This window comes from Mizuhopecten yessoensis, unplaced genomic scaffold (assembly GCF_002113885.1).
Source record: "Mizuhopecten yessoensis strain PY_sf001 unplaced genomic scaffold, ASM211388v2 scaffold9231, whole genome shotgun sequence".
In the NCBI taxonomy this organism is placed as follows: Eukaryota; Metazoa; Mollusca; class Bivalvia; order Pectinida; family Pectinidae; genus Mizuhopecten; species Mizuhopecten yessoensis.
In genome coordinates, this window is record NW_018407944.1 from 69,200 (window position 1) to 81,553 (window position 12,354).

Here is a 12,354-nt window from a genome sequence, read left to right on the forward strand (position 1 = left end):
TTGTTTCAGATGTGATGTGTCCTGTTAGTTGATCTGAATGTCACGCGTCCTGTAAGTTGTTCCGGATGTACCGCGTCCTGTTACTTGTTCCGGATGTAACGTGTCATGTTAGTTGTTCCGGATGTAACTTGTCCTGCTAGTTGTTTCAGATGTAACGTGTCCTGTTAGTGGCTCCTGAAGGGAAGTGTACTGTTAGTTGTTCCGAATTTAACATGTCCTGGTAGTTGTTTCAGATGTAATGTGTCCTTTTAGTTGTTTCTGATGTGATGTGTCCTGTTAGTTGATCTGAATGTCACGCGTCCTGTAAATTGTTCCGGATGTACCGCGTCCTGTTACTTGTTCCGAATGTAACGTGTCATGTTAGTTGTTCCGGATGTAACTTGTCCTGCTAATGGCTCCTGAAGGAAAGTGTACTGTTAGTTTTCCGAACTTAACATGTCCTGCTAGTTGTTTCTGATGTAATGTGTCCTGTTAGTTGTTCCGGATGTTACGTATCCTTTTAAATTTTCAGGATATATATTGCCAAATACGAGTTGGATAAGAAACGCGAAATACAAGAAACGAATAAAAAGCAGGGTGAGCAAGTTAAAAATATGCGTTTTAATTTAACGTGGAGATAAGTCTATTTTTGGTTCGTTTTTGATAATTGGATTTGCTGCAGGTATATACAACTTTATAGAATGGAAGCAGGATACAAGGGACAGTTTACTCGGGAGAAGCATATTCTATATATAAACAGAAAGATCTCTATCGGACACTTTATAAATCTAAGTAGCCTTATTCACGATTCAACAGAGACTTTCTGTTTTGCTACTTTTCTCAGTATATCAATATGCGTTGAGTGTAAAACAACATAACCGAGCCGAGGTAAGGCGGTAAAAACACCAAATAGACAGGTTGGTCCGTGTGTTAAGTGTCCTGCCAGATGTTCTGGGTGTAAATTATCCTGTCTGTTTTGTTCATGTGTTTAGTGTCCTGTTAGTTGTTCCGTGTGTTAAATATCCTCTCAGCTGTTCCGGGTGTAAATAATAATGCCTGTTTTTTCCGTGTGTTTAGTGTCCTGTCAGTTGTCCCCGGAGTTAAGTGTCCTGCCAGTTGTTCCGGGTGTTAAGTGTCCTGTCAGCTGTTCGGATGTTGAGTGTCCTTTCAATTGTAATGAGTGTTATGTGTCCTGTCATTTGTTCCGTGTTGTAAGTGTCCTTTCAACTGTTCGGGTGTTTAGTGTCCTGTCAGTTGTCGGGTATTAAGTGTCCTGTCAGTTGTTCCGGGTGTTAAGTGTTCTGTCAGTTGTTCCGGAAGTTGAGTGTCCTGTCAGTTATTTTGAGTGTTATGTGTCCTGTCAGTTATTCCGTGTGTTAAGTGACCTGTCAGATGTTCGGGTGTTTAGTGTCCTGTCAGTTTTTGCGGGTGTTAAGTGTCCTATCAGTTGTTCCGAGTGTAAAGTGTCCTGTCAGCTGTTCCGGGTGTAAAGTGTCCCGTTAGTTGTTCTGTGTGATTAGTGAGTGTTCTGTCTGTTGTTCCGTGTGTTAAGTGTCCTGTCAGCTGTTCGGGTGTTTAGTGTCCTGTCAGTTTTTGCGAGTGTTACGTGTCCTATCAGTTGTTCCGAGTGTAAAGTGTACTGTCAGCTGTTCCGGGTGTTAAGTGCCCCGTTAGTTGTTCCGGGTGATTAGTGAGTGTTCTGTCTGTTGTTCCGGGTGTTTGGTTTCCTGTCAGGTGTTCCGGGTGTAATTTTTCTGTTTGTTGTGCAGTAACAAGTGCTGAAGTGTACACTTTATCTGATGTTTTAGAATATCTGATATTTTTGTGCTGTTCATCGGTTACGGGAAGTGTGTCTGTTGCTAGTTTGTTGTTGTGATGGGTTTCCTGGTATTCATTTTGACATCAGTGAGCCTTGATGATGTTATAGATGCCCATTGATGACGTCCTAGTTATGATGACATCACAGCTACTATGACGTCATCAAACAAGACAGAAACATCACTATATCACTATACCGGTTTTTTTTTTACATACATATGAATTTAAAGCATCATATTTCACCCAAAATGAAACTTTATTCATGAAAACTACAAACCTATTGAAGTTTTCATTTTTTCAGATAACCTCCCCTTGTAGGTAGTTTGAGAGCAGAATTGGTAAAAATGCACCTGTCTGGAGAATTCATATTACTCGTTCACTATCAAAGTGAGAAAGGAAACGGATACATCGTTTTGTTCATTGTGTCACATTCCAGACATTTAATTTTTTAACTAAATTTTTGGGGAAAAAGTGATGTATAAGGTAACAGTGTACAGTAGCGTAAGATGGCCATGGGTGATATTTTTATACAATGAATAACCCCTGTAATATAGCAATGTAGCATTTTTTTTTTAATCAGCACTAAAATTGGCATATACATGATGAAGTGGACTATGTGGGCTTCATAATTTTTCAGAAAAAAAAATCGAATTTGGTTTGAGACTACAGTTTTTGGCATTTACAAATCTGTGTCTCCACAACAAAGTTTAGCTTTTCGTGTAGTCTATTTTTGTACTCAGCACATGTGTAAATACTGTGAAAAATCCAGCGGAATGACCTAAGCTAAAATGTGAGTATTTCTGTTACCGAGTAAGCAGTATTTACTTGCAGACAGGTTTTAAGAAAAAACTACTATTTGCGGGGGTCAATTTCGGGTTAAAAATCATGTTATTTTGCCTATTTTGGTGTTTTTTGATGTGGTAACCATGGTTTTCACAAGTGCCAAATCTGGGCAAACAGTTGTTGAAAACAATTAAGTCCTCTAAACAAAATGATTTCAAAATGTAGTTTATAAATATGCATATATATGTAGGTGTGTTGTGCAGGTAAAATTCACTATCCATGATTATCTGAGACATGCACTTTATTTTGAGGATCAAGCCATTTCTACTGTATACTGCTACCAAATTATCCTGTCAGTTTTTCCGTGTGTTTAGTGTCCTGTTAGTTTTTCCGGGTGTAATTGTTCTGTTTGTTGTGCAGTTACAAGTTTAGTTTGCAAATTAATTCGTGGGTGTAGTGTGGATATGTTGGACGTTTAATTACTTGTGTTTATATTAAATACAGTAGAAGTATGTCATTTTTTTTATTGTTTCAAGCTGATCATTTGGACGATGGGACTTTATCGCAACAATATTTGTTTTCTTTTTCAATTTCTTATAAATTTGTGTGTATTTTATTGATATTTTTTTTTTTTTTTTGGGTAAGAAGTTAAGACATATTTGGCGTCCGAAACACGCAATAAGGGACTGGCTCTCTAGCGATAGAACGAATATCACAACTTGGAAAGTGTGTGTCGTACTTGTTGTACTTTGTTTCTAAACAATATTTTCTTATTTCAATATGTTGTTTTTTAGTTTGGTGAAATGCTTATTAAAAAGGATTCAAGTATATATCGTTTATCTATTTTTTCTTTCCTTTTTGTTTTAAATTCAATTGTTTGCAGAAAGAAAATAAACCTTTCTAATTTGAATGGTCAATATATTGTGGAAGAATTTGTTTTTCATCAGGTCGCCTTTTCCGCATTTCGGCATCGGACTTCTTCGAACGTGATGTCGTTGTTGAGCAATTGTGACGTCACGTAACGTGAAATGGGATGTTAGATAGAAATTTATTACACCCCTTTCTTACCCTAGACAGCTCTATCTTACACAAACGTAAATGAGAGAGAACGCCATCGATCTGTTAGAAAATATATCGTCTGCAAAATGGTTGAAATCGACGAATAAGACATTTCTAAGCTCGAAAGTTTGCATATTTGTCTACCTGATATGAGTGACAATAACGATATAGACATGGACACCATCAACTAGACATCTTAAAGCTGTCTCAATATGGTAGTGATAGAAGTAATGGAAAATTCCCAATGGATCACAGAAGAAATATAGAAGCAGAAATATAGAGGGAGGCGTTTGCCTGTCCATCCTAAAAGGCCTGTGTCTCCGGATACAACCCTTCTACCGGAAAAAATATTGGTCGCTTCATGTGAGGATTTTATTTCTATATTTCAGACAGGTACCCTCAACCACAAAGTAAACTGCAAAAAGAAATTCCAACGTTAGGTTGCTAGGTATAAGTTTATCGATAGCGTCACACTGCATACAAATCTACAGGTGTAATGTTGCAATTTATAACCGAAACAAAACATGGCTTAAGTGTTACACAGCTGACTGTTTCACTTCTTGCCTTGGGGATCAAAGTAAACTTTACTTAAACTGGAAAAAGAAATCATGCAGACCAGTTAACATGCAGCAAATGAGGGTACATGACATGACTACGGAGCTTAATAATTGTATACCGAAGCTAGGCAGAAGGGGAAATCTATATGTCAGAAACACTGCACATTATTCGAGGAGCTATCAGCAATCATATCTGCAAAATCCATACAGAAACATCGACATTGTAAGAGACAAAGTGTTAACACGTAAATAGAATGCTTGGTGACTACTTAAACACAAGGAACATTTTTTTTGTTTCTCGAAAAATAGGTTTGGCTATTCCAAGAATTGAGCTTTCGCTATCAGTAAGTGCAGTAAATTTAAATTGTGCTGCATTCAAATAAATTAAGCATACTTTTAATAAACTTCGTAGAGAAGTCGTTTCTTTCTGGTTGACATGTTTAATTAAATATCAGCAAACCGACAAATAAACCAAGTCGATAAGTAAATATAAGAAACATTGACTTAATAGCAAGTCGAGACTCGTATAAGATTGTAATTTGATAACAACAAGAATCACTTTTATCAAATAATTTCACTTAGAAAACAGGCAATTGTGAGTTTAAGAATAGTTCAGGTCAGAAAAGATCCGTCCACCCAACTATAATTTATCTGATTTTTTAGTGTGCAATCTCTTATAATAATTTAATGAGGGGTATGAGTTGGCATTTACACTGACATGCAGAGAGCATAAACTGTACCACTTATGAATTCATATACACCAATACGTTGATCTTGGATGCTATTTTCTTTTACGCCAAGGTCTTTCTAACGGTTTAAAAGACAAATAACGTAACTCTATATGTTGATCTGGTAGAAAAAATACTTTGCAGTCAGAGCTACCTGATTACATCTATGCCCAGATATTTATCGTATACTCAGCAGCCTGTGGACATTGACGTTATGGAGATATGATCGACATTGTACTGTGCTGTTTTTCAGAGACAATGGCGCAAACGGATATCATATGGCTGAGTTGATTTGTTAAAAAGTATTTGGCTATGGACTTGCAATAGATATTGAAAGATTGAAAAGTAATGACAAAACTTTAGGACAAAAGAACAAATAACACAAGAGCGTCTTCTATACACGTACACTAACACTCAATGCAGTACCGGTCGCAAACTGCAAGGCTAAACTGTTGGACAATGTCAGTGGATACCTTGTCTTGTTAAAGGCTGAAATAAGAATGAGCGAAGTTAAAATAAACATCTTCTTATAGATTTTCTAAATCACATAGAAAAGATATTTCCTTGCAATCTTACTGTAATCAAAATACTTTCCAAACTTGAAGTTAAAACACCAACCCTACTACTTTTTACTGTGTGTAACTCGTGTCTTTAACTCTTGTGGTAGGCCTCTTTGAGTATCGATACCCACAACAGGAGGCAATTGCGCGTTCACAGCTGTCTGCCTCCGCCCCGAGGTCGTATCACTTCTATTCTGTTTCTGTACACATATTTAAACGTCCGTCACCCGCCCACGTTTTTGACATTAACATTATAACACTAGATAACACATGTAACCAATATTTACACCAGAAAACAATACATGCGATTGTTGCAACAAATATGTATACAAACATTGATAATACGCACATGGTCACGAGTGTGCAACGCAAATATTGCAAATGACAGCTTATCTTAAGTACGCTATATTTCAAGGTGACAGTATTATATGTTGGAGGGCTAGTGATTCATATATTTTATCAGTTTCAAGTGCGAGTACTATGTTAAGCATAGGGCATAATTCCTGTACATTTGAAGTGACATATTAAGGGGGAAATAACATTGCTACTAAAAGATGTTGATCTACTAGCTTCTGACCGAAACGCATTATATTGGTAAATAGTAAATAAGAAAAGGGCTAATAATTTTAACAACTGCTCAAGATTGAACATTATTTTGATTTCAGTAGATATTTATATTCAAAGGGATATATCTTAATATGTCTGATTGAGAAAATCGACGAGAAAAGAAATGCAGGTCCACTTACTTTTATTAATGTTTAAAAATAGATAGTACCTTAAATTCCTCCCAGTATTATTTCTGTCCGCAATTAGATTAGTGCACGGTGTCTGCTGATTTTTTTTCCACAGTTAATCTTCATAGTTTGCTGTCGGTACAGCCTTGCACGTCAGTATATATTCGTGCATGGAGAAACTCTCGTTACGAATGGTGACATGTTGGAAATACATGCAGCTGTTATATGGACATGTGACCCAAGGCGACTCATTAGACTTCACAAGTACCACGTGACCGGAAAACCCATATAAATTCTCTCGTAAGTAAGGAGCGGTCACCTTTGATTGCATGAATCAAGGTAACGGGACAATTTTGAATGCACTTTGAGGGACGATTAGGTATTTATTGAACTGTTAAATAAAAAGTGATATATCTTGGCCCAATCTCATCAAGGAGCTCTGAGTGAAAAGCACTGTTTTACCAGATCAGCATACTATTGGATTTAGCCTTACCCGTGTTTGAGACCGTTATACAGACCCGAGTGGAAAAGAAATTCGTCGTCAATGTCACCATGAAAACTTCAGGTATGTATTTTAAAACTGAAACAAAGTTTTAACTTTATTTATTACAGAGCTTGAACACGTTAATAAATCAGACAACATCTAGTTGGGGTGGACGGACATTCGCTATCCTGAACTTTTTAATACTCTCGAGTAAATGACGATATTGAGTTGATTGTGTTCAGTTTCGTCTTTGTTTATCTTTTTTTTTCTATTGTGTTTTATACTTCTAATTGTTGATTCGTTTTTGAACGAAATTGTCAGTGGTCCTTTTGGGGAGAGTTTTTATAGACGAAATTTCCTTTGACGAGTTCATTTGGTAGACAACATTGTTGTTAAACATTTCTAATGCACTTCTCCAGATATTTTATCTACCCCAGATACTTATTGGTATTAACTTCCATCGTACCATCATTTTTATCAAGTTACTGTCACATTATCTAACATTTTCCATCTATCACACCTGTTTACAACCTGGTCGGTTGGAAGTGATCCCGTCTGCCATTTTGACGTACAGAAACACCCGGTCTCTCGCAGTCTTTAGCACCCACCATCAAATTTTAAGCCGATCATTATCTGCTGGTGGGCTATTCAAATCACCCTTAGTCCGTGGTCTGTGGTCCGTCCGTTGCCCATTCTAAAACTACTCTTGTAATCGCTATTTGTGAGAAAGTATTGAGTCCTTTCTCAAATTTGATTTGTAAGTTGCCCTTGTGATGTATATTTACTTTTGAGACTTGTCAGATAAACAAAATGCCTGACTGTCAGCTAACTTTGTTTTGACAATTTAGGTTTGTTATTTCTATTCTTCAGTAAGTGCTGGACGGATATTTTGTAAGTTTCTCATGGTCCTTCATTGTGCGTGATTACTTTTGAGACTGATAGAATTAACAAATGGTCGACAGGCGGCCATCTTGGATTTTGAGAGTTAAAGTTTTTGCTTATATTTCTCCCTTAAAAAAATTGCGGATTGCCCTGAAAATTAGGCAAATTTGTTTTGCTGATTTAGATAATACGCATCCAACGTACATTTGTTTGCTCGGATCGCCTCTATTAGATCATACTGTCGTTATTATTTATGAGAACTATATATTATATTGATCACAGATGACGAAAAACATGGCAGAAATGTCTATGACGGAAAACATGTCAGAAATTCCTGTGGCAGAAAACATGTCAGAAATGGCTGTGACTGGTATGCATTATTTACTGACATTTTATGGGAAATTGCAAATTTGCATTTTGAGAAAATATGTTTTTTTATGATAGATGGACAGTTTGAGAGACAGTAAACCTAATTAAAAGTATAATGTTACAGTAGTAGAAATTTCCCACAACCAGCCAATTTTACTGGAACGTGGATAGCAATATGCTTTGCCTCGTCTACATTTGTCTTTTTTCAACGCACTTATGTTCGATATTGTTTTGTTGTAGATCAATATACTTCATCTGGAGTCGAAAACGAGTACCGGATAGCTTTGATAGGACGCACAGGGTCTGCAAAAAGTGCAACCGGAAACAACATTCTTGGTAAGAAAGCCTTTATGTCTAAAATGTCCTCAATGACAAATAGATGTGAATTCCATACAGCGGAGCGCTTTGGCAAGAAGTTGGTAGTAGTGGATACACCGGGATTGTTTGACACGGCATTACCGAACGAAGATATCACAAAAGAAATCGTTAAATGCATAGCAATGCTCGCTCCCGGACCTCACGCCTTTATTCTTGTTGTTCAAGTAGGGCGCATCACACCAGAAGAGCAGAACACAATCACCCACTTCAGTAATGTCTTTGGTGAAGAATTCTTCAAGTACCTGATAGTACTTTTTACACGAAAAGATGACTTAGAAAACAACGGTATGACCATTCATGAGTATATCAAAGAGGTTCCAGATAAACTGAAAGACATTTTACAGAGATGTGGTTACAAATATTTAGCATTTGATAACTCTCCAAGAGGTCGGAAAACTGGCGCCGATGCACTTGAACTGGTTGAAATGGTGCAAGATATCGTGAATGAGACTGGGAAATCATACTACTCAAACGAGATGTTTGAGAAAGCAGAACAGGAGTTTCAGCGAAGAGCTGAGGAATTCCGACTTGAGGAAAAAAAGAAGATTGATAAGGCACAAAAGAAGATACAGGAAGACCTGGAAACCGAACAAAAGAAAATTGAAGCTGTGAAAAAAGAAGTTGAGGCAAGTCGAATGGAACTTCGAGCAAAGGAATTGGAACTTCAGACAAAGGAAAAAGAAAAGTCTCAGGAATTTGAAGAAACACTTCGAAAGCAGAAAGCTGCTAAAAAGGAACTCGAAGCAATGGAAAGAGAAATTGAAGAATGGGAAATCAAGTCAAGGAGGAAACGCGATTTAGAGTAAAGAGAAAAAGAGTTCGAAGAAAAATGTGGGAGCTATCGTGACGATTTTAGAAAGGAATGCGAAAAGGGAGATGAGTCTTTTATGGTCGGACTAATGAACAGTGTAGGGTCTGCAGTAGTAGCCGTTGGAAATGCAGCAGAAAAAGTTGCAAATGCAATAGGAACCATGGTTGGATTGTTTAAAGAAAAAAATAATGATAAGGAACAAAAGAAGTTACAGAAAGACATGGAAACCGAACAAAAGATCATTGAAGCGCAGAGAACACTTTCTACAATAAAATCATGAATACGCAGAACAGTTATTTGCCTGTTCCGGATGTAACGTGTCCTATTAGTTGTCCCGGAAGTAACGTGTCCAGTAAGTTGTTCAGGATGTAACGCTTCCAATTAGTTGTTGCGGATGTAACATGATCTGTTAGTTGTTCTGGATGTAATGTGTGCTGGTTTTTGTACCGGATGTAACGTGTCCTGTTAGTTGTTTTGATATAACGTGTCCTGACAGTTGTTGCGGATGTAACGTCTGCTGTTAGTTGTTCCGGATGTAACGTGTCCTGATAGATGTTTCGTATGGTACGAGCCCAGATAGTTGTTGCGGATGTAACGTGTGCTGTTAGTTGTTCCAGATGTAATGTATCCTTTTTATTGCTCAGGATGAAACGTGTCCTGAAAATGTCGAATACGAATAGAAGAAATGAAACAAAATCAGGAAGTTAATAACATGCGTGACAATTATCGTAGTGGAACGTCGATATAAGTCTGGTTTGGTAAGATAATTGGATTTGTTGCAGGTATTAACAACTTAATAGGATGGTATTAGGACATAAGGTAAAGTTTACCTGGGAGAAGCATATTCTTTACAAGAACAGAAAGATCTCGATCAGACAAAAAATTAAATGTAGCCAGTCTTATTCACGATATAAGGGAACGTTTACTTGGGAGAAGCATAGTAGATACGAAAACAGAAAGATCTCTTTCGGACACTTGATAAATCTAACTAGCCTAAATCATGATTAAGCAGAAAACTATCTGTTTTGCGCCATTTCTGCTTCCTCTTTTCTCAGCATATCAATACTTATATATTTTATATCAACATAACCAAGCGAAAGCGGTAAAAAAAAACCACCAATTATCCAGTATAAATATATTTTCATATTCTTGTTTATTTATGTGATAATAATCCCCCGTCACTATTCCTTGAGTGACGTGTCCTTTCTGTTGTTCCAGCGTTAAGTATCATGTCAGTTATTTCGGATGTAAACTGTCCTATCAGTTGTTCCGTGTGTAAAAATTTCTTATCAGTTGTTCCGTGTGTAAAAAATTCCTATCAGTTGTTCCGTGTGTAAAAAAATCCTATCAGTTGTTCCGGGTGTAAATTGTCCTGTCAGTCGTTCCGGGTGTAAAGTTTCCTGCCAGTTGTTCCGGGTGTTAAGTGTTCTGACAGTTGTTCCGGTGTTTCATGTCCTGTCAATTGTTCCGGGTGTTACGTGTCCTGTCAGTTGTTCCGGGTGTTACCTGTCCACTCGGTTGTTCCGGTGTAAAGTGTCCTGCCAGTTGTTCCGGGTGTTAAGTGTCCTGTCAGTTGTTCCGGGTGTTACATGTCCTGTCAGTTGTTCCGGGTGTTACGTGTCCACTCGGTTGTTCCGGTGTAAAGTGGCCTGTCAGTTGTTCCGGGTGTTCAGTGTCCTGTCAGTTGTTCCGGGTGTTAAGTGTCCTGGCAGTTGTTCCGGGTGTAAAGTGTCCTGTCAGTTGTTCCGGATTTTACGTGTCCTGAAAGATGTTCCAGGTGGTACGAGCCCAGTTAGTTGTTCCGATGTAAAATGTCCTGTCAGTTGTTCCGGGTGTTATTGTCCTGTCAGTTGTTCCGGGTGTTTCATGACCTGTCAGTTGTTCCGGGTGTTTCATGTCCTGTCAGTTGTTCCGGGTGTTACATGTCCTGTCAGTTGTTCCGGTGTTACGTTTCCACTCAGTTGTTCCGGTGTTACGTTTCCACTCAGTTGTTCCGGGTGTTACACGTCCTGTCAGTTGTTCCAGGTGTTAAGTGTCCTGTCAGTTGTTCCGGGTGTTACGTTTCCACTCAGTTGTTCCGGTGTTACGTTTCCACTCAGTTGTTCCGGTGTAAAGTGTCCTGTCAATTGTTCCGGGTGTTACATGTCCTGTCAGTTGTTCCGGCTGTAAAATGTCCTTTCAGTTGTTCTGGGTGTTCGTGTCCTTTCAGTTGTTCTGGGTGTTCCGTGTCCTGTCAGTTGTTCTGGGTGTTAATTGTCCTGCCAGTTGTTCCGGGTTTAATTGTCTTGTTTGATGTGCTATAGAGTGAATCTGTTGGACGTTTCATTACTAGCTAAGTATGCAGTAGAAGTATGTAATATTCAGAAAAAAAATTGTTTAAAGCTGAAGATTTGGACAAGGATGACTTTATCGCATCAACACGTTTTTGTTTTTTGTTATCATTACATTTTTTTATAAGAAGTAGAGACGTATTTGTCACCCGATACACGCGATAATGGACCGGCTCTCTAGCGATATAACTAGTTTCACAACTTGGGAGCTGTGTGTCGTACGCGTTGTGCTTTGTTTCTAAACAATATTTTTATATTTTAATATGTTTTTTTTTTTCTTTGATATATTGCTTATTAAAAAAGTATTTAAACACCTATTGTTTGTTTATTTTTTATTTTCTATTTTTTGGATTCAATTGTTTATTCAAATTCAAACCGGATGACATGTCTAACTACATCCTCTCTCTCTCTCTCTCTCTCTCTCTCTCTCTCTCTCTCTCTCTCNGGGAGACTGTTTTGCAAACGTATTTTTTCGAAATACTTTCTACAGATGATCAAGAATACTCCCAGGAAGCTATACTCATTTTTCTTTTTCAGATATATTAAAAAATAAATGACTGATTGCAGATAAAGGGTTAAGGGGAGTTAGTAAAGTCTCATCTTTATTGAGGGGAGAATTTCGGAACCTTTCGAAAAGAGAGAAGCATATATGAGGAGACCAATTCACTCTCTTTAAATACCGATAATTCATTTTGTTCATTTTCTACATCGATAATGTCTTGATTATTCATGTTTGTTGACTTTGGTCTGTCGTTTTTACTCTCTTTTGGATTACTTTTAATGCAAATTTAATCAAAAAAGTGCTTAGAGCTAAAGTATGTTGTGGTATACAAGTAATTTACCATTCTATCTTCAATCTTAATAATTTCTTAACTGTGTAAT

The 12,354-nt window shown here is 37.5% G+C and overlaps 1 protein-coding gene across 1 annotated transcript in view; it reads left to right on the plus strand.

Moving 5' to 3' along the window:
- The window catches only part of LOC110457557, a 45,437-nt gene extending 33,654 nt beyond the window's left edge, over positions 1-11,783 (plus strand). Inside the window, exons 10-11 of the mRNA XM_021508886.1 lie at positions 7,867-7,954; positions 8,194-11,783. Coding sequence (XP_021364561.1) covers positions 7,867-7,954; positions 8,194-9,137 — 1,032 coding nt within the window. The 3' untranslated portion in view covers positions 9,138-11,783. The remainder of the gene's footprint in view (positions 1-7,866; positions 7,955-8,193) is intronic.
- Positions 11,784-12,354: the final 571 nt, after the last annotated feature.